At 37.2% G+C, this 23,260-nt stretch overlaps 2 protein-coding genes across 4 annotated transcripts in view; one reads left to right on the top strand and one right to left on the bottom strand.

Moving 5' to 3' along the window:
- Window positions 1–23,260, bottom strand: part of LOC120624873 (WD repeat-containing protein 7) — a 191,710-nt gene that overhangs the window by 76,512 nt on the left and 91,938 nt on the right. The window lies entirely within an intron of this gene.
- On the top strand, window positions 13,870–23,246 carry LOC120624878 (pupal cuticle protein PCP52-like). The gene is made up of 3 exons (XM_039891638.1): window positions 13,870–14,013; window positions 21,871–22,074; window positions 22,588–23,246. The coding sequence occupies exons 1-3, from the start codon at window positions 13,942–13,944 to the stop codon at window positions 23,200–23,202; spliced, it is 891 nt and encodes a 296-aa protein (XP_039747572.1). The 5' UTR covers window positions 13,870–13,941; the 3' UTR covers window positions 23,203–23,246.

Below are 23,260 nucleotides of genomic sequence, written 5' to 3'. Positions count from 1 at the left end.
TATTATCACTTTACAGGCTGGTTGTCATGCTATGTCAGGCCGTGCCGGCCGTATCGCATCATGTTCAAGTTACGTCGGCGCAGCAAATTCCGGAGGCTATCATTGAATCCTACGCGATCCGATGCGATACCTACCATGCTCCCTATGGGATTTAATTATAAGACCTAGGCTAGGGAGCTCGTGCCACAAATCGGCCGAGCATATTTAATAAGTTTAGTTTTAAAATTAAACGAATTAATAATGTAACTTTTAGACTAATAACCTTATATTAGTCGTAACATCTTTTTATTCTTTACCCTGCTGCAACCCTAAATATAAGTAACGGCATGTTGGATGTAAATAAATAAAAACATTCAATACAATACATATATCACTAGCCGTTTCCAGCCCGCTTCGGTGGGCGAATTGAAAAAGGAAATAAATTACATTTTATGTTTCATTTTTATTTATTTATTTTTCATATTTTTATTATTCTCCTTTTTTTTTATTTTTGTATGAACATAAATAGGCCCCGCGGATAGAACTGTAAGCATCGATATTGTTTAGACTTACTCAAATTCCAAATTCCATCGATTTAGCCTGTATCTTTCATCCAGGTGATTTTTCTCACTAATATTCATTGTAACTTTCAATGTGCAATCATTATAACATTTCCGTGCCTTTCTTCCAAAAATTAATAATATTGACATGAAGAAAAAAATTTGAAATGAGCATTGAAAGTTTAAGTTAAAGTCATTGCAAGTCTCATATGTGAAATTGAAATCTGTCTAGGTTCAAGTGCGACGAATTTTTTGTTACTAAAATTTTCTCCGTGACATCAATTTTTTATAGAAAATTAATTGTGCATGTTTTTTATGAATTCTATTGGAATAAGTAACTAAATTTCTTTTCCACATCTCATGTGCTTGGAAAATGCATTCATTTTAATCTGTTACATTTCCGCGATCCCGCAATAAAAGAATTCGTCGGTTATGTAGTCTGCAAAAGTAAAATGAATGTAAAATTCTTAGTCCGTTGATTGGATAGCTACATGTAAAGTTAAGTTTTTGAAACCTCTCAATGACTTTTTCTCCGCTGCCAAAAAGACGATTGTTGTAAGGAAATACACGAATATCCCTACATACACGAAGATCCCCACCAAATTTGGAGTCTGTAGAAGTTACAGGTTAGAAATAAAAATTTTAGATTTTAACACCCACCCCCGCAATTCCTGTCGGAAGTAGACTTTATTGAAATCCATTTTGAGATGTTCTTTATGTGAATAATAAAAGATTTAGAAAGAAGAAGATATTTAGAATTTTTAGAAGCTATATTTTGAAATTGAAATTTTTTATTGTTAACACCCACCCCCGCGAACCTTATTGGAGGTGATTCATTGTAAAATCCGCTCGAAGATCATTTTTATATTACATATAGAATACTCTCACTAAATTTGGAGTCTATAGGAGCTATCGCTTGGAAATTGAAAATTTTTATTGTTAACGCCCCCGCAATCTTCTTTGGGGTGGGATATCGTAAAATTTGTTCATAAATCATTTTTACATCACTTATAGAAAATTCCTACAAAATTTGGAGCTTGTAGGAGCTTTAGCTGGAAAATTAAAAATATTAATTGTTAATACCCACCCCCGCAACCCCCTGTGGGGTGAGCTATCGTAAAATTCGTTCATAGCCTATTTCTACACCTCTTACAGAAGATTCCTACCAAATTTGAAGTCTATAGGAGTCTATGAAGTATATTTAAAAACGGGAATTGTTCATTGTTAACGCCCCCGCAATCCCCTTTGGGGAATGAATTTCTTAAAATCTATTCATAGCTGACCTCTACATAGCAAAAGTAATATGCCTACCAAGTTTCACGTTTCTAAGTCTTATGGTTCCCGAGATTTCGTGGTGAGTGACTATATAGATGGGAATTCTTCGATTATCATCGAAATTTTTAACTTTTTATCGGGCTTTTTAAAATTTTCTTACATACAAAACTTTCTCCTGACAATTCTGAAGATAAAAAAAAGCCCAATTGGTCCAACCGTTCTCCACTACCGTGAGTAGATTCTTAGCTGAATGTAAATCACCATAATCCGTTTAATACACTCTGTTGAAATCCATGAAAACAAAAGAATCAAGAGAAAATGCTTATCTTTTGTTTTTATTAGCGGGATAAATGTTCATAAAAGTAAAACAGCAATAAAAAAATGAAGGAATGTTGGAATTCAAAAATAGATAGCCATAAACCATCTAGGAAAAATTTCGCATCGAATGGTGGTAGTTTCATGTCGATACGATCAGTGGTTTAGGCGTGATTGAGCCTCAAACAAAGACCATTATCATTATATATATATAGATTATATCAAAGAAAGCTGGACATGGTAGGTCTGGTATTGTAGGTGTTGCGAAATTCCAAGGCCTTGCTTAAGTCTGTATTCAGCAGCTCCCTGCAATTTTTTTATGTTATTTGTACATCTTAAGTTAGGGGTCTATCAACGCTGAATTTATAAATTCAGGGTCGTCTTTGCCCAATACCATTTATACCATAAATATAGTCGATGCTATAAGACTGGTGTGTTGTTTTGAGAGGAAACTGTGGTAGCCACCAAATTTTTGAGTTATGTGCGTTTTAAGTACTTGAAATATCACTTGCTTCAAAGGTGAAGATAAACATCGTGAGGAAATCGGCATGCCTAAGAGTTCTACACAATTTTCTCAATGGTGTGTTGTGTCCACCGATCCGCACTGGGCTAGCGTGGTGGACTAGGGCCTTAACCGCTTCTCATTGTGGGAGGAGATCTGTACCCTGTAGCTGGCCGGTAATGGGTTGATATGATGATGACGATGATGATATAAGACTGATGTACAAGACAAAAACTAATTTCGGCACCGACGGTAGCAGAGCCGTAGCTTAATTGGCTAAAGCTCTCAGGCCGCGATTACCCTAGAGTCATAGATGAAAATCCTGTCGGTTCCGTTTCATATGTATTTTAAAGTTATTAAATTAATAACTCCTCTTAGTGTACGTAAAAAACTAGGTAAAGGGTCGCCCGTTTTTCGGGCAAAAAGTCACTACAAACAGATGGAATTGACATAGAGAATAGACTTGAAGTAGCGGGAACACAACAGGTAATAGCTAATATTTACAAGTAGTTTGCTAGTTTTATAATATTAGTATTGAAAGGAAATGATTTAATGTTTAACCGCTTTTATTGTCAAAACTTGTTTTACTGAGAATTGCTCTTTACAAATCGGGAGGCGTTCCTAGACACACATTAATTTTTTCAACATGAAATCTTGCAGAATACTTGATTCTTGACGAACCCGGTAAGTAAAACCGTATATCTAGTAAGCGGGATCTTAGATCTATATAGCTGTCTCCTGTGAGAGAGTATAAGTTGGTTAGGTTGATGATGAGGCCGAAACTATTTCAATTTGCAGAGAACCGCTGGATGCAAGCGGTATAATAATGTTGTTTCGGATGGACTGTTGCTGTTAAACATTATAAAGATAGTAACGCTTTCATCAGGTTGTGTGGGGCGAGCGCAAAGCTACATCAAGCGAACGTAAACCGTAGGGTTAACGTTAACTAAACCTTCTGTGCGGTTCCAACCTTAAATAAGGGTGAACTTGGGTAATTTGGGTTCCTTGAACTAGACTTGACATTGGATCAGACCTAAATCCAGATGACGTTAGATTGCAGACCAGCTTTGTCATGTCAAGCGATTGTCTCAAAATAAGTTTTGAAGAGCTGTTTTGACATGTCATAGTCAAATATATATTGATTCAAATGAAACCACACAAGGCACTGGTTTATGCCTAAATACAAAATGGACATGGTAGTGAGGTGAAGTCCGCCAATCCGCACTTGGCTAGCGTGGTGGCCTATGCCCTTCTCATTGCAGAGGGAGGGACACCCGTGCCCATTAATCGGCATTTAATAGGTTTTGGTCTACGAAGAACCCCAAAATGAACTCATATAGTTTACGGTACGGAGAGCGACATAGACTATCTTATTACATAGTCTCGCGTGGTTTCTATATGTTGGATCGAATGCACAATTCTATAATATCTTCTCATGCTTTAAAATAGCTTAACTATCTTTGTAGAAATTTGCTATTAAATTATCAGAGGTTCTTTTATGGGTAAACATATACATATACTGTAATATTTCGTTCATTTCCCGTGGCAGGACCACGGGAAATCTTGTCATCGTGGAGGAGGGTCAACGGAATTCTTTGAAAAGAAAGAAGTTAAGGCCGTAGCCCACCACGCTGGCCCAGTGCGGATCGGTGGACTTCAAACACCTTTGACAAAGTAATGGAGATTTCCCAAGTATGCAAGTTTCCTCACTATGTTTTCCTGCACTGTTGAAGCTAGTGATATTTTAATTATTTAAGACGCAAATAACTTAGTTATGTAAAAGTTAGAGGCGCGCTCTGGGATGCGAACTCGGCCCCCCGAAAGTGAAGTCAAGGTCCTACCCACTGTGCTATCACCGCTTTAGTGTGCTGTTCAAATTCAAATTCAAAATTCAAATTCATTATTTCAAGTAGGCCTACTTTATAAGCACTTTTGACTCTACCACCGGTTCGGAAAGCAGAACCTATCTTTAGGAAATTTGTCATTTTTGTGTCTAATTTGCATTCGGAGATCTAAAATTCTACGAAAAAAGACGTTGCCTTCCGCTTGACTTATATTGTATAAGTTAAACGTTTTAAGTAGGTTAAGTTACATGATTTAAGTTCGTTATCGTTAACAATATAAGAAAAAAATAGATTAAACTCACTCAATATACGATAGATATAAGATTTTTAAATTTCTACATTTTGTAAGATCTTTCATAATAACCATGAAAAGGTGCAACGTAAGTAATATTTTTTACTTCAAAACCATTATAAGAATAAAAAAATAACTATACACTTATACCGTACTTTATTTTGAACTAGCGGTTGCACGTGACTTACTATGGCAGTAAAAATTATTATATTTACGATTTTTTTAATTTAAATCGTAAGTTTCTATGGTTTTCCGTAAATTAGCTGAAAAATTATGACTACAGAAAAAAAAACGGGAATTTTTAGGCCGCCTGGGAGATAGTCGTATCCAGTACCTCCACGCCGTATGTATTACATATAAAAAACGCAAAATAACATTAAAATAATAAATAAATATACTACGACAATCGATACATGGCCATCTAATTCCAAAGTAAGCGTAGATCTTGTTATGAGCACTAAGATGACTGATGAATATTTTTATGAAAAATATACATAAATAATTATAATATACAGATAGACACTGAAAAACATTAATAATGTTCATTAGACAAACATATTCCAGTTGTGGGAATCGAACACGCAGCCCTGGCTCAGAAAGTAGGGTCGCTGCCCACTGCGCCAATCGGCCTAACATAATTTGGTTAAAAAGAAATTACCCCGTAGGAACCGTGATTTTTTCCGGGACAACTAATATTATAAATGTCAATGTAAGTTTGTTTGTTACGTTTTCACGCAAAAACTACTAAACCGATCCTCATGAAACTTTGTACACATATTCTTGGTAGTGTTAGAAGTAATATAGGATACTTTTTATCCCGAAATTAAGCTCGGTTCTCGGAGAGGGGATGAAAGTTTTTGACGATTTTACACTAATAACTTCGACAAATTATAACCGATTTAAATAATTATTTTCGTACTATAAGAGGTTATACTATGTGTTTAATTTTGCCCAAACTGTGGTTGGAGATAGAGGACAGAACTCCTCAGCGGACAGCAGCAAACCCCACATTTAAGGCTTAGCGATACCGAATACTTTATTTTTTTTTAAAACTACAACTAAATTTAATAATGCCACATCAAAAACAAAATCAGACGCAGACGAAGTCGCGGGCAACAGCTAGTAATACATATTGCCTATAATTTCACTGGCAACCACTCCCCACAGATCGGAATACAGTAATGCTGCTTGGCTTCGTGGCAAACATGGCGGAAATCGTTCCCTGGACGAGCTCTCTCATAAAATACAATATTGTATTGCTATATTGCTTTGGGAAAGATTTACAAACGCACAAACACACATTCGAATTATATGTATGTAGAGTAAGAAGTTTTATTTTTACAAGAAAACTGAAAAGTTTTTTTTTATTGCTATTTCAAATCATAGATTGTGTAATGCCGTAAACAGTTTCGTTCGAATTCTACGTTTTTCCATTGAATACGACATTTCTATTACAATAAACTCATTATTTTTTTTACATGTCACAGTTCATTACTGTATGTTGGTTTGCATGTTCCAGAGGTGCCTGGTTCGATTCCCGGGTCGGGTTAAAAACTTTTAGGCTAGATCAATAACAGTCGTACCCCTTGCTGCGAAAATCACGTTCAATTGTCGGTCCTTATTATCGTCAGTAAGTAAAAAGGTAGCCCTTGAATCAAATGGAGAGCCAGAGACTCAAATTTAAAATCACAGTGCTCACCGCTGCGCCAGAAAGGTCGACAAAAGCATGCGAGCGTGGTGGCTATCAGTGGCGTTACTACCCTAGAAGCCGAAAAGCCAGGCTTTAATAATCAATCGATCGATCGAATTTCTAAACATAACTCGCGTGTGGACCATAATCGTAGTGTTTTTCAATTGATGTTTGTTATTTGGCACATCAACAACATAAATGAGTCGAATTAGTCCTATATGTAACTGGGCTTGCTCTTATTCAAGACCCTAGGAACGCCACGGGTGGGTATACGCTGTAAACCAACTCCCATAGAAGTTAGGAGGCCTATGTCCAGCAGTGGGACATTAATATGTCGATAATGATGATGGAGGTTTATAATGATCTCGAAGTTCTGTACTTGTAAACAGTTAACGATGCGGTGATAGTGCAGTGAGTAGGAGCTCGACTTTACTTTCGGGGGGCCGAGTTCGAATCCCAGCACGCACATCTAACTTTTTTAAGTTATGTGCGTTTTAAGTAACTCAAAATGTCACTCGCTTAAACACTGAAGGAAAAAATCGTGAGGAAACCTGCATGCCTAGAGTTCTACATAATGTTCTCAAAGGTGTGTTGAGTCCACCAATCCGCACTGGGCCAGTGTGGTGGACTACGGCTTGAACCCCTTCTCATTGTGGGAGGAGACCCGTGCCCTGTAGTCGGCCGGTAATGGTATGATGAATCACTTAATTGGTTCATACAAAAGAGTTCAACGCGCTCGCAGGCCTGTTTCACGACGAACTCTCGTACAGACCGCTATCTTGTATTGGATCACATCACATCAATAGCATATACACACACTATATACACGCACAATCATACACTCAATCATGGAGACAACAATTTAAGGAGAGCCTGTAATACAGGTTTTCACCTAAATCAGGGACAGTAGATTTTAAACTGCACCATCACATCCATTTATTACATACACACCAATATAAGATGTGATGTACGCATTTAGTTGTATAATTATTATAATTACTTTACTTTACTTGTACGTGCCTGCCTATCTATCTATATATATAAAAGAGAAAATATTTGGGTATGTTCCGTATAGGCTCCGAAACGGCTGGACCGATTTCAATGAAACTTTCAGGGAATCTCCGGATTGACCTGGCAGTAATCCTGTAAAGTTTGGCGACGATCGGAGCTGATATTCTATTGTTGGTGTACATGGGTGTAGATAATGATCTTCCGCTCGAGAAGAAATTAGAAGAAAATGAATACGGAGAGAAATAAATGATTTAATATCTTGAATTAAAAATTTCATGATGTAAGTTTATTGTTTAAATAAAATACAGCAAAATCTAGCCCGGCGAAGCGGGCTGGGTACGCTAGTTATTATATAACAGTCCACTGCTGGACTAAAGGCCCAACGGGAGGGAATACCCATAATCAGCACGCCGAGTAGACGGATTGTTGAACGCAGTAGATGCTAGTAGTGGAACAAAGTACGCTGCTGTCTGTTCTCCATTATTCCCTTAGTCGCCTCGTACGACACCCGCGGAAAGAGGAGGTGAAGACTTGTATAAGATAAGAGTGTATCTACACTCTAAAACCTCTAGCCTAAAGACCCCTGCGCTCAGCAGTTTAGGAGTACGGGTAAAGGGTAATAATCAATGTAAGTTTGTTGGTTACGCTTTCACACAAAAACTACTTAACCTCATGAAACTTGGTACACATATTCTTGGACATGTTAGAAGTAATATAGGATACTTTTAATCCCGACATTAAGCTAGGTTCCTTTGGGAGAGGGGATAAAAGTGTTTGACGATTTTACACCATAACTCCGACAAATTATAACCGATTTAAATAAATATTTTTGTTCTATAGAGGTTATAATATGTGTTTAATTTTGCCCAAACTTTGTTTAGATCTGAATGTGGTTGCAGATAGAGGACAGAACTTCTCAGCGGACAGCAGCAAACCCCTCATTTAAGGCTTAGCGATACTGAACCCTTTAAATTTTTTTAGACTTACAACTAAATTGAATGCCAAATCAAAAAACAAAATCAAACGCAGACGAAGTCGCGGGCAACAGCTAGTCTAGATATAGATATTACGTATTGTCTTATCCCGAAAACTCTGGTTGTAGGAAAACGACCATCAACAACCAACAGTATGAATGAAAAAATGTAAACAGACTACATCACAGCGCATCCGTAGGTCATCGACCGACCGACGGGTAACGGGTTCAAGTTCACGAGAGAGTGAATCTTGTTTTAGGTGCTATGCTTGTTTTTATTATACTTTGTTTTCGTATGTAGCTCAAAATGATGTAGTTTTTACAGCTGCAGATTGAGCGGAAAGTTGGATTTTTCGCACTAGTGCTTTTTACTTTTCCTTTTTTTATTTACTGTTGTTTCAAGCTAAGCAGATCGGTCTGTCTTAACATTTTCGCGAACGCATTAAATGTGCATATACAAGTTTCGAACTGATATTTTCATGGCAAATTACAGTTTTGTAGACCTCCCTGGTGCAGTGGCGAGCGCTGAGTCTTATTAACAAGTCCGTCCCGGTTCGATCCATGGCAGGTGAATTTAGGAAATCTATGATTTGTGAATCTGGTTGGGCGTTGTTTGCCCTGACAGTCAATCGAGGTACTGTTTTGTATGCATAAATAGTATCCCAAATTAGATTAACCTTTCCTCAATCCTACTACATCAACACATTATTTTAACTTATACAAAATATGTAAAAAACGTCCTTTAATAATTTCAAGTCATACTTAGATCAAATTACTAAATACCATCCACAAAAAAAAACCGGTCAAGTTAGTTTAGAACCCGTTTTAGAGGGTTCCATACTTACGGTAACAATTTTTTCTTTAAGCATGCCAAGAATGAATTGCTCTTACTTCATAGCTCAACATTAACTAGAGGGTGAGGTGGTGATAACAAAAAAAAAACCTGGCTTAGTTTGTTGTGGGCTCTTCTTAGACCAGGGAGCGTTTGGAACCCTCCTAGCTTTAGTTTTAAGTTAACGAATGCAATCATCATCACTAACATTAGTGTAACATGTTAAATGTATGATGGCTTCATAAGTGCCTGTAATAAGGTCTACATGAATAAAACGTTTTTGAATTTGAATTTGAATTAAGGTCGACAATCCAGATGCACTTAGCAAATAGTTAGCTGTGCGAGTGCCTGGTAACCTAGCCTGGTAAGCCTGGTTGATTCGTTACGTACGCATTATGCTCGATATGCTCCAACATTTCGCGCAATCTCGTTGCTTATAATCTGATTGCTCAGCACCAACGAATTGACATTTTAATATAAGTTAAGAAAAGTTCATAAACTATATTCAGATAAATTAACTAATATCTTTTGTTATATACATCTGTAACTGACTTAGTTTACGTTTTGGCAAGCTGTAAGTATACTAAGGATATAAATATATAACTTCCCGATCTTTATTGATATTTTTGGTGGTTACAAACAAATAATAGAGTAATTTTAAGGTGAACATATCGATGAATAGAATACACGCAAATATTGTATCTTTTACGAAATGTCTATTTACGACTTGATCGCGTTGAGATACTCCGAGCATACTCCCACCGTCGCCCGCTGAGTGTCACTGAACGAATGCCAAAGGAGCAGAACCCTATTTTAAATCGAAAAAACTCTCATTAAAACACGTGTGTGTGTGTGAGCTATGCGCGGAATCCAGATGACATTCTCAAAAACTATAACAGGCGCAAAAAAGACCCCGATCCTATGGCATTTAGATACTGGCACATATATTTACATTTCAACTTAATCCATGATCTGTGGCTATGGACTACGCGGATAGAACGACGCGGACGTTTCGATCAAATGCATAGATAAATTACTTATCGTTTAAGTCCAAAAACATTTATTTATTGCGCGCTCGAAGATGCAATTTTATATAATCACCCTCTTTTTGTAAATTAGACTGTAAGTTCCATTTAAGTGGAAATTCCTTTATGGAACAATACATTTCTTAAACCAGAACTTAAAAATAGGAGCACATCCTGTTTTTCTGGCTGCTTGGCGCTTATGGGAAACAATAATTCATTAATTTTAGGAAAATACTGAGTTATCGATTTCCATCGGACTAGACATGCAAGAAAAAATATATTCTAAATGACTTTATAATAATTGTTGATCAACGATTGATTTTTATGTGCGAAACTTAATAGTTTGTAATGTGTTATTTTCTTTATTCTACATAATTATGTAGTGGAGTGTGTGTGATAATATATTAATTTCTTAACGATAATGTTTTATAGTTTTCCGACAAGAACTTCAAAAATGGCCAAAAAATAGGAGAACAATGACTTTTAACTTAAAAGATATATTTTAGAACAAATATTAGTGTACTTTAATAATAACTTTTTAGTTACGAGTCACAGTTAAAGCCTTTTTCCAATGACATGTCTATTATTTTTCAGTCGTATTTAAACTGTCATCTTAAAATATTGAAGCTGTTTTAACAGCCTCCCATCGAAGGCAGACTTAAAAGATAGATATGGTATAGTATAATATATTTGTTTTAGATAAACACTCGTAAAATACATTTTTGCCTTGTGCTTCAAAGTCCCACCCCAATGTAGCTTTAAAGACAATAATTAAGCGCGGTAATTTAGCATTTATAATAAAACGAGCCGCTACGCTACCATCTCACTCTAAATCGCTGTTCCCGTGGCCGAAGTCATACGATACACCTAACATACCTGCGCGCATACGTGGCGGGTACATGCGAGGGTATTGCCAATAATTTCTTTTAAAGGTTACTTGATATCTTCCGCACGATGAGGCTGTTCGTGACGAACAATAAAACTCTGTGAAATTACAATACGACTTCCGCAGTGTTGAATTTCCTCCTATTCAAAAAATACCATCTACAGAGCGTTTATCTCGCTTCTATGAGAGATAAACATTCCTTATTCTTTTTTATAGTTATAATTGACTGACCAAGCGGATGGCTCAACTGATGCTGATTAGAAAACCATCGTCTATAAACAGATCAACACCTCGCAGGTGTCAAAATCAAAAATATCTTTATTCAAGTAGGCCCCCATAGGTGGCATGTTTGATGGGTACATTAGATGAGAATTAAACGGCAGTGAGATGATGGCGATAACCATATTCGTAAACTTAAAACTAACTACTTAAGCTACGAGGGTTCCAAACGCGTCCTGGTCTAAGAAGTAGCCCACAACAAACTTAGCCGGGTGTTTTTTTTGTTATCACCATCTCACATTGTCATTCAAAATTATTAGAAGAGCAACCTGGTTAGAGCAATAATTCACACCCAAGCTTTTTTATCGATTAATGCAATAAACAAGTTCTACAAAGTGATACCCTGTGTCCATTAACCTGAGGCGTAGGTTTTAAGCCTTATGTACCTTTAATTACAAAGTCAACCAAGCTCTTTAGACCTGTACAGACCTGTAATGAAGAATGAGATCTAGAAGAAAGTGGTAGTAGAGCCATACTTATTTCTGCGGTCAAGCATGCACCGATAAGATAATAATAAATAAATATACTACGACAATACACACATCGCCATCTAGCCACAAATTAAATGTAGCTTGTGTTATGGGTACTAAGATGACTGATGAATATTGTTATGAATAACATACATAAATAAATAGCAACACCCAGACACTGAAAAACATTCATGCTCATCGCACAAACATTTTCCAGTAGTGGGAATCGAACCCACGGCCTTGGACTCAGAAAGTAGGGTCGCTGCAAACTGCGCCAATCGGCCGACAAATGGAAGATGAAAGTGTGGCCTAACTCCAAATAGGTAACTGATGTGCCTGCGATTACACCCGCAACAACGCCCTTCAGACTGGAACACAGCAATGCAACAATGCGGCTTGGCGGACTTCCCAAGACGAGCCCTGCCACATAAAACTCGACTGTTACCTAAACTTCTACTACTACTTATATCTGCAACTGTAAATTTGAGCGGGCGTCAACGCGCGTAAAAAAACATACCGTATGCATATCCCCTTACAAAAGGTAACACCACTACAATATAAAAAAGTCATTGAAAAAAAAAAAACAAATATAATGGTAAACACAAAATATATGAAAAAACTTGTAGCAAAGAACGTAAACAAACAGTATGTCTTTGTACCTAGCGGCTGCCCGCGACTTCATCGGCTCTTCATCATTCTTCATCTATTAACTTAAGAGCTAAGCTCTTTTCGGTGGTAGCCGTTTCCTCTCTATCCATGGCCCTCTCTTTGACCTCTTTATAAGTCCCCACCCTAACCTATCGTTTTATTTGTCCCACAAAAGTCAGCTTCGGACGTGCTCGTCCCCTATTTCCATATACTTTTCCCTCAATTATGCTACGACCACTATGCTACTTGTAATGCATAAAATTTTACCTATAACCCGTTTCTACATCTTTTTGGGTTGGCTTAGTTGGTGTTTGAAAATCGCAGAGAATATTTAATGAACCATCAATCTATTTGCAGGTTTTGATATCCCTCATTTCCAAAATGTAGGACTTTCATGCTACCTTCCAATGCCCAGTGTGACAATTTCTCGCCTAACAAGAACCCTAATAATAAAAAAAAACTGTCGCACAGATTTAGGCATCATTCATCATTAGCAACCCATTACCGGTCAACTACAGAGCATGGGCCTTCTCTCAGTGATGAGAAGGTTATAGGCCGTAGACAACCACGTTGGCCCAGTGCGGAGAGGTAGACTTCACATGCCTTGTATCCATTATGCAAACACGTAGGCATGCATGCCTTCTCATGATGTTTTCGTTCATCGTTTAACAAGTGATATTTTAATTGCTTAAACTAAATAACGCAACTTAACTCCGAAAAGTTGGAGGTGCGTCCCGGAGATGGACCTCTGTCGCCACGAAATGAATGAGCCCTAAGCTCTGAGGTTATCACAACTTGCCTCACTACCATCCTTAAAAGCAGTTTAAAACAGATTGTTTGACATTTCTTGATGTCCAAAATTAGTAATGCTTTACAGCCATGTCTATTAAAAAAAAAACAAATCTCAAAAAATGTGTGTGTGTGTATAAATAATAATCGATCGAAAAAGAAGTTGTCAAACTATAGAGGTTTATGGATTGTCATCATAAAATTATCTTATTTTGTTCTCATAATATTTGCATCTCATACTCATAGATGGATATTTAATTTGACCGCATATCTCGTATTAAATTCTGAAAATTTATCTTCATCTCACTTTAATGCTAAAAGAAGTAAGTATTACTTCAATAACGGACAGACCATTCAATTTTAATTATTTGTATATATCTGGCGCCAAAGCGTGACGTAACACCCCGAACACATTAAATATGGCGTCGAATAAAGTGTCAAAAAGCGCGCGCTTCCTGCATCCATCCCGCCCTCGGGTTGTTGACGTTTAAACTTCTTTTTTTTATTACATTTATGTAAAAGAGCACAAACCCATCATGTATACAGCCTGTTCTATATACCATAGTGTCGGATGAATATAAAAACGGATTGTCGCTTGATGAGGCAATCAGTAGCCGTCGATAACGCAAAGATGAGAGTTCTGGTTAGTTCTTCCTTATAAGTGAAATATACTTCGATCACTGAACATAATAGATATGCTGTCTATCTTTAAAGAGTGTCCGTGAAAAATAAGTTCGTACCCCCGAACTTTTCACCTATTTGCGCTCGTTAGAAAGCCAATGCTGGTAATTATGTTGTACACAAATCGATTAAAAAAACTAAAATGTCAATTTTGAAATAGTGTCATGTCATCTGTTTAGTGTTCTTTGAGGATAGCACTATTTTAAGACGCGTCAATTCAGTTTCTAGCTTTGTGTACAACAATGTGGGTATCGATAAAAAAAGTCCAAAAAGAAGTCAAAGTGCCGAAATATTTAATTTTAAGTTATCATCAATATTTTTAACGCAATAGAACTGTTATAAGTTTTCGAAAGTGTCAACTTTTTTATTGGATTTTGTATGCATATCTATTACGTCATTGATCGAAGGAGTTTTAAGTGGATTTAATTGTTTTGGTGTCATAGATCTATACTTTGCACTGCATTCGATTTGTTTCCGAGAAGATACGTAAAGTAAGCTCATGGCTAAATGAAAATTTTCGCTAGCATTTTCTTCGTCTTTATTAATCTGATATCAGTTTTTGTTTTACTTGACGCGTAGTTTCGGATCCTAGATAGTGCACAAGTGTTCATATAAATATCAATGCTTTTCTGTTACTTGGTTTGTTGCCCGTATTTATTACCAGCTGTACTATTAGTCCAGGCTCAGCAGTAACATGGGAAGCTGTATTAACCCGATGTTCTACTATTAGTAACAACGGCAACATTAGTCGGCGGTATTACTTTGAACAGCAAGATAAGTTAGTGGTATATTATATACTCCGGTATATTAAATTTTAATAATACGTCTTCTGAAAACGGAAAATTTCAGAACTTATTTTCGCGGATTTAGATCAAATGGAGTGCGAAAGCGCTTTTTTGTAGTTTTCAATCTGCTTTTCAATTTAATGGTATAAAGCAAAGAGCGATGGTGGTACAATTTTGTATATTTTTTTTTGTTTTTTCTTCGGCGTACGTAATATATGCTTTTATATATTTTCACACATAAACTGGCTAAACTCTCTCACTCTTATAGTAAACAACACTCCCCCTATACACTTGTTTTTTCTATATATAATAAGTATATGGATTACACAGTATTGGAACTACATTTACGATCATTTTATTGTATTACCTATATATACTTTCCGATAGTACGTCTAGGCAATTACAGTGAAAAAAAAAAAAAATAGAACTCGTTCGAATATAATTGCCAACTCGTTCATGATATGATACGGGGGCGTTCAGACTAAAACACTTTAAGTCCCTTGGTGGACACAAGTCCGATAAACGTCGAACCGAGCCGAGGTCCGAGTCCTCGATTAGGCACCCTCGGGTCGACGTCCCCCATTTTCCCTCCTATGCCGTCGAGCCCCAGGGCTCTTCTCATGGGAAGCTTTCGCGCTCGCCCCTCTCCCCCGGTGATGCCGTAGCAAACCCTCACAACGGTGGTTATCTGCAAGTGTCCTTCCGAAACAGGAAAGAGTAATATATTCCGCCACGCGTCGCTCGCACTTATCATAGAGTATTTCCTACTTCACTATTATATTATTATCCTAATAAGTAATGTAGTAGTCGCTGTTGTAATGCATTTAAAATGTTTTTATGAGTTGTTTTTCAAGTGATATATTCTCGAAAATAGTACTCTAATACTTCGGTATTATAATTATTGCAGTGCTACAAGTATATGAAATCCAATCAAAGCCGTGCAAAAATCATTTGCAGTTTACTTATTTCAAGTAGGCGTCAAGGTTTGTAATGACTCTACCCCAGTTCGGAAGGCAGGTTCTACCGGGAAAAAGCCGACAAGAAACTCAACGGTCGCAAAGTCCAATGACATTTTTTTTCATATTCACCTATCTTATTACTACTTGAATCTACTATTCTGCACAATATACACTAAACCACCGCTTCGCATCGCCCACCAGCGCTATTATTCCGTTCGCCCTCGTTTCGTTCATTTTCATTTAAGTTCTCTTAGTACTTCCCTAGTTCAATCGGATTTATTCAAAAATTATGGCTTCGATGAGTCTAATTCTGTTCCACGGAAAACTAAGTATTTTTCTATGATTTAAGATGTGTCAGTTGCTACTTATAATATCTGTTATCTGCCAGCTTAAGTTACGCATATTAGCCGGAACTAACGGACATGCAAACATTTTAAACATATTTTTTTGTCACATTTTTCTGTACCTCTTATGGGTATATTCATTTAGTAACAAGTTAATTATTTATTTGTACTACCACTGGTCGATCTAAATTATTAGAACATTTTGAAGGTTCTATTATATTAAAAATTATTTCATCGTCTTAAATCGCAGATTTCGCCAAGGCTACATGCTGTTATTTTTTTTATGATTATATATGCGTCTATGTTTCAAATCATGTATATACTTGTAGTGTCTTTAAAACTAAATTTACTTTACGCTATCCGTGCACACTCCACACGATAAAGCCACGGTGTTGCCGTTGACGGATACGTCATGGTGGACATCATTAGTGTGTATAATCTTTTTTTTATTGATTTAATGTATGTGTTTTTGCGTAATTTTAAAATTATTAGCATTCTTAACACCTTCTCTATATAAAATATATGTGTGAGAAATTTCATACGCCTCCGTCCGCGCTAAATTCGTAAAAAAAAAGTTTTTAATATATTTTTATAGATATTCTGAATACATAAGAAGTACAGTAATAATATGCTAATTGTTATAAGTGCATAAAATATAACTTTGCGCAACTCCGTTTACAATCGTATGGTATATACTCGTATTTTTAAGGAAATTACGTAAAAAATACCATTTAAATAATGTATATCAAAAGAGATTGTCAGAGATAAAATAGAGCAACGAGTTATACTTTTCGATTCAGCGATTTTGTGAAATACTTATTGTATGTTGGTAGTATTCATTCTTATATCAGTTAAAATTGGATACACACACCCGAAAAATGCGTCTAGCCAATTAATATTAAAGTTTTTAACCGATTTCAAAAACCGAAATGGTAACGTCGACTATAGGTATGTTTTTTTTTTAAATTTTCATCCCTTATTTCCCGTCAATTTATGTGGAACGATTTTGGAAATTATATTTTTGTTTCAAAGGTTTTACCTTCTCTGGAGACCGAATGAAATGGAGGGAAATCCTCAAAATTTTGAGCATGCCGGAGATCTGAATCAGTCCCTCGTAAGGGGTCGAAATGTTAACCACTAGGCAATTACATCTCAGTCTTAAACTTAAATATCCCCGTAATCGGGTTTTCGGTATTGAACTTTTATTTTACTAACACGAACGTGTTCTATTTTAACCTGTTATTTAAAAAGAAATCATTTCATTATATTGTTCCTTAGCTACAAAGTTAACTTAACTGAACCTATGGAAGTCAAAGGTATTTAATTCATTATTATGTATATACGACCTTCGCAAAGGCATACCAATATTATAATAGCTAATCTATTTATCTGTAACAGGTTAAAATATTTTTGCTATATCGGTTATATAGAAGCCTACATTTAATTAAACCATTTATCATAAATTTACATTACATTAGGGTAATAAATGAATCAACTTATTGTAAACAGCTAATTGCTTGACTTGTTGTTCAAAAATTCAACCTTGATACGTTTTTATACTCAGCTACGGGAAGTTACGTGTAAATTTATATATTGTTTTTATCCACTACAAAGTATCACTTGACTGCAATCTCACCTAAGATAATAGTGGTTGGCCCACTAGAACTACCTAGAAAATTTTGTCATTATAAGTTTCGATATTTCCAGACTGGTCTGGTCAGGAATCAAACCTCCCACTTTATATCACAGCGCTCAACGTTGTGGGCCCAGTGGGTACAACTTCGATTTAACTTTCGGGGGGCCGAGTTCGAATCCCAGCTCGCACCTTTTCAAAGTTATGTGCGTTTTTTAAGCAATTAAAATATGACTTGCTACAATGGTGAGGGAAACCAGCTTTCCTGACGGTTCTCCATAGTGTTCTCAACGGTGTTTGGAATCAACCAATGCGCACTGTGCCAGCGTGGTAGACTACGGCCTTAACCCCTTAACATTGTGGGTTGTAGGCCCGTGCCCTGTAGTTGGCTTGTAATTGGATTATTATTTGATGATGTTATTGTCATAATATTTAAGCTAAATAAAAGTTTAATAGGTAGGTACTCTTGTGCAGTGGCGTGCATAGAGGATATGGATATAGGATATATAGGATATGGTTTGTAAGAGTTATTAAAAGCCGGGTAGGCTTTAAGTATTTATAACTCGTACTGGAGATTTTCTTCATATTATATCATCTGCATACCCTGTGCATACCCACTATGCACGCCACTGCTCTCGTGATAGGCTAACATGGAATGAGGAATGTTAAAACTTTGTTGGACGGACAAGCCGGCCGTGTGTGGTTGTGTTATTAGCAAGCCGGTTCGACCTTCGGTCCGCATACCGACATTATAATCGCTAATCTCTTTATCACAAACCCGTCCCGACGTTTTTACTGTGTTGGGCGGACAATGAAGCGTGGCAAGAAAAATAACTATCAAAGTCTTTTTCTCTCGGTTATTTAGGCATTAAAACGTACCCGCAGTTGCGGGGCTAATTAAGTTGAATGGCTATAGCTTTTACTGTCTCGAAGTATCGAATTAGTTTCTATTCTAACCCAGATGCAAAAACGATAGGGTGTTATAAGTTTCACGTGTCTATGCGTAAGTGTGTCTTTATGTTCATCGTAGCTTCTGAACTGATGGACCTATTTTGATTTTGTTTGTTTTGTTAGAAAGGTGAATTAGTCGGAGGTGTTCTTAGCTATGTTTGATGAAAATCGGCAAAAGATGGCCGCCACTACAAAGTGGCGATTTCCATTGTGTACATAATGTACACTATATTGAAATTAGGGGGTTTTTAAATTTAATTTTTTTATAATTATTGATATGTAGCGTCTAGTGACGTCGTCACGGAATATCGGCTTTATGCCGTCATGCCATCGCTCTCGTCTTCTTAATGTGCATGCGTGTATACGACATAAAATAATCTTTAAGTAATGCTTGATTGATTCTAATTTATGTTGACAATATTGAACGTATAATGAAGACTTCAAAAGGTCCTAGACCAATATTAATAAAAGGTATGTCTAGTTAACTGGTTTATTTTGTTAAAGCCTTAGCACATTATACTTTTAACTATATTCAATTGGGTTTGCCCGCGGCTTCGCCTCTGTATTCTATTCTCTTGTCAGGTATCCAATCATGCAATAGGTATTTATATTGTCTATGCAAAACAGTTTTTGTTTACATAAATCAAGCTCAAACAACCTTTTTAAATTTTGAGATAGAGATAACCTGTGTCCTGGAGAGCCAACAAGGTTTTCAGGCTACAGTGACCCCACGTTGGGCGCTATTGTAGCCTGGAAACCGGAGTGGCTGGTACCGGACCACAAACTATATGCGCAAACTTCGATTCGATGCCACAGAGGTCCCTAGCTGCGCCCAGCTACTCCGAACAGAGAAACATTTTGAAAAGTTTTCTATAGTTGATGTAAATCACCGTAGGATAGGATTTAAAAACACAAAACAAACTCGTACGAAGTCGTGAGCAATAGCTAGTTAAAACTAGAATATACAACTTGAACATAGTTATCGATTTCAATGCCACCTAGAACTAACTTTACGATGTAGAATTCAGGTGTCGGTGTGCGCACGCATCGTAAAAATTCACTCTCATCATTTCTCCAAATCATCATTGCGCCAAAAGAAGTATAACTTCAAAAAGTTAACTCTCTTCGCCTGGACGAAGTAGCCTGTATTATTCGACGGCCGAGTGGCGCAGTGGGCAGCGACCCTGCTTTCTGAGTCCAAGGTCGTGGGTACGATTCCCAAAACTGGAAAATATTTGTGTGATGAAAATGTTTTTCAGTGTCTGGGTATTAATCTGTTATATTATAAGTATTGATGTGTATTATATTCATAAAAAAAATTTCATCAGCTATCTCAGTACCCATAACACAAGCTACGCTTACTTTGGGGCTAGATGGCGATGTGTGTATTGTCGTAGTATATTTATTTATTTATTATACTCTATACTACACTACTTAAACTACTTTAGTCTTCTTTTCTAAAGTTTGCGAAAGCGTAAAAAATAACGCCCTGCCGATTATGCATGGGCCTTAAGTGCAAGTACTTGACATTAAAACCAGTTGCAGACTTAATAAAAAGGTATGCGTTATCTAGAGTAGAATAGAATATATTTGTAACATTGTAACATTATTATATGCAATATGATTATGATGATGTGGGCACCCAACATAGTAAAGACCTTCCAACTTGTATTAATTAGATTAGCAATTTTAATACAGTGCAGTGGGTTTCCGTCCCTAATGATACTTTCAATGATAAACGATCTACCTCTCCCTGGCGCAAGTGTAAGCACTGCGGTTTAATAGTTGGAACGACTTAGGATCGATCCCCGGCATAGAGGCAATTTGGAACCGAACCAAATTTGGAAATTTTAGTTTAAAATTCCTAAATTTGTTCTTGTCTACTTGTCTCCACCACTAGATACCATCTGTCTAGGTCGAGTTATTACTCGTTACAATTCTAAGTTTTTGACGTGACAACCTCTTCTAATTCGATGGAGCCGGTTGCACGCACGAAAAAACATGACGTATGCGGCGTTACCTCGCTCTGAGGCGTTCAATTCAAGGCTTGAAGTGCGGAACGAGCGACAAAGAGGCACAGTCGGCCTCCGCGTTCGACATCTGTCTCTCTCCTACTTGAGTGAGCGATGCGTCCGCGTGGACAGCTTCTATACAATAATTCATTTACATGTTTTCGGCAAGAATGAAGTGCAGTGAAAAGTGAATGAGGTGTCAATTGTTTATAGCAACGATAATATCTATCTAACAAGTAAAATAAAAATTTTCTTTTGAAAAATGCAACCATTCCATCAGTATTTTCTTACGACGTTGTCACGTTCAACTATCGTCAGTAAGCCGACTTTACAGACAACCAATTTTTTTCTCCATCCCCAGACGCTCAGTGGCGTGCATTTCATACATGCACTGCTTACCCAAATTGTTTTATATAGCTCGTATTGGAGGGGAATTTTTCTATTTTATACTATATAGCTACTTTATACACCCTGGCCGACAACTGTGCACACCATTGCCTAGGCTAGTATATAAAACCGGCGCTGCAGCTTTGTAGTAATTTGCTGCAATCGGTGACCTTTGTTTGGACAGCAATAATGCAATAATGAATCAAGGTAAATGTCTATTAGACCAAAAAAAAAATACCTTTTTTACACAACTCGCTTGAATGCCTTATTACAAGACATGTTATCTAAAGGTAAAGAAGTGAGTCGTTATCTTTAAAATATTATGCTGAAATCTTTTTCTCGTTTGATTTCTTATTCTCATTTGATTTAACCCCTAATTCGAAGAAAAATCTGATCATTCTTATATTGCTGTCTCGCTTTGATTAAAGCGGTTCTATTCGACAGAATTCATGAAGCGCGAACCGTAGAGTAAAGATTATCAAAGATTTTAATTACTTATTGCTGAAATAATATATTGAGGTGTTATTGTAATGAACAGCGAGGTTAGTCTTCAAACCATTCTATTAATTAAATCGTATTCAAAGCAGGGGTAATGTTTCTTTACTGCAACACATTCATTGCAACACTCAGGATTTTAGATGCGACACTGTCAATCTCTCACTTGGGATTTATCCCGGCGCCCATATATATAACGTTGCATTTCCAACATGTTCAAAAATCTACTATTTTGTCCTTTCTTTCTTTTTAGATCCTTTCCGCCATTCTCGCCTGCGTCGCTGCGGCGCCTTCGGGTCTCTTCCCTTATGGAGCTTTCCCGATCGCACCTGCATCACCTTACGCAGCTTTCCCGTTCGCACCCGTGTCACCTTACGCAGCGCTCTCAGTCGCACCTGTGTTGGTAGCGCCGGAAGTACCAGCCGGTGACATCCAGGCCGCTGCTATAGATGCTCAGGTAACTAACAATCCCCGGATTTGTATAATGTCGTTTTTCTTATAATGTACACAGGGCTATTACAGGGTAGGTATTGCAGTATTCATAGCAATGAAACATTTCCGTTCTACAGTTTTTCCTTAAACTGATAGGTAGGTACCTACTTTCAAAGAAATAACTGGTCAAAGTTATCATAAAAAATACGCAGTGACAACCATAGCATCAGCTGTGTTTACGTTTAAGACGCGTTTTTTCAAGCAGCGTCGCTAAAGTTGCGTCGCGATATACTCATATAAAAAAATGACTTCCAAGGATTTTTGGGTTTGTCCAATAGAAAATTTATCACATTCTGTTAAATATTATAGTTTTCAAATAAGATTATATGAAAGTTGTCATTCACGTAACTGAATTTGTACTTAAAGAATAGATTACATTAGTACTAATAAAGTAGATATTTCCAAAGTTCTATTATGTTATTGTTAATGCCGTCACTAAAAATGTAAACGCATTAACCGATGGTATTTTATTTTACAGGTTAAAATCGCCGACCAGGCCCGTTCCCTGGCCGATCAAGCCAGAGAACTAGCAGAGCAAGCCGCCGAAAACAAAGACGAAGGAGTTGATGAATCCAACGACCTAGCCAAAGCGAGATCCGAGGAAGCCTTCTGGGCATCTGAGGAGAAGAAATGGCAAGCTCTCAATGAGGCGCAAATCGCCGAAGCAAGACTTGCAAGCGCAGCCGCTGTCGAAACCGCACCCGAAGCCGAGGAGAAATCGGAAATCAAAAGTGAAGCCGCTGAAGTGAAGAGCGAGGATAAAATGGAAATGAAAGCCACCGAAATCGAAAAGCCCGCCGAACCTGAAATGAAAGGAGCTGAAATGAAAGAAGCCGAGAAGAAGGACGACACTGTTGAAGTTAAAGCGGCTCCTGAAGCATCTAAACCCGAAGATCCTTTCGCAGCTTACAAATCTCCAGTATTATCCCCTATTGCTATCGCTCCTGGATTCAACTTCCAGCCATACGTTGCCCCGATCTCCTACCAAGCCGCTTATAGATCTTCGTACCCAATCGCTGCCGTCCAACCTAACCACCCAGCGTTCCCTTATTCCATCTACCAGCCCGCTATAGCAGTTAAGCACGCTTGGTAATAACATGAGACCGTAAAAAGACTAATAAATAGTAATTAAAGTTATTTGTGTTCTTTTA

Source organism: Pararge aegeria, chromosome 7 (assembly GCF_905163445.1).
Source record: "Pararge aegeria chromosome 7, ilParAegt1.1, whole genome shotgun sequence".
Classification (NCBI taxonomy): domain Eukaryota; kingdom Metazoa; phylum Arthropoda; class Insecta; order Lepidoptera; family Nymphalidae; genus Pararge; species Pararge aegeria.
Note: the sequence above shows the minus strand (reverse complement) of the source record. Positions and strands in the feature narration are given on the sequence as shown.

Excerpts from the sequence above, each read along its gene's own strand:
- LOC120624878 (XM_039891638.1), top strand. The coding sequence starts at position 13,942 with ATGAATATAAAAACGGATTGTCGCTTGATGAGGCAATCAGTAGCCGTC. Across the intron at positions 14,014-21,870 it reads ACGCAAAGATGAGAGTTCTG|ATCCTTTCCGCCATTCTCGC; the intron begins GTTAGTTCTTCC and ends CTTTCTTTTTAG. Across the intron at positions 22,075-22,587 it reads CCGCTGCTATAGATGCTCAG|GTTAAAATCGCCGACCAGGC; the intron begins GTAACTAACAAT and ends TTTATTTTACAG.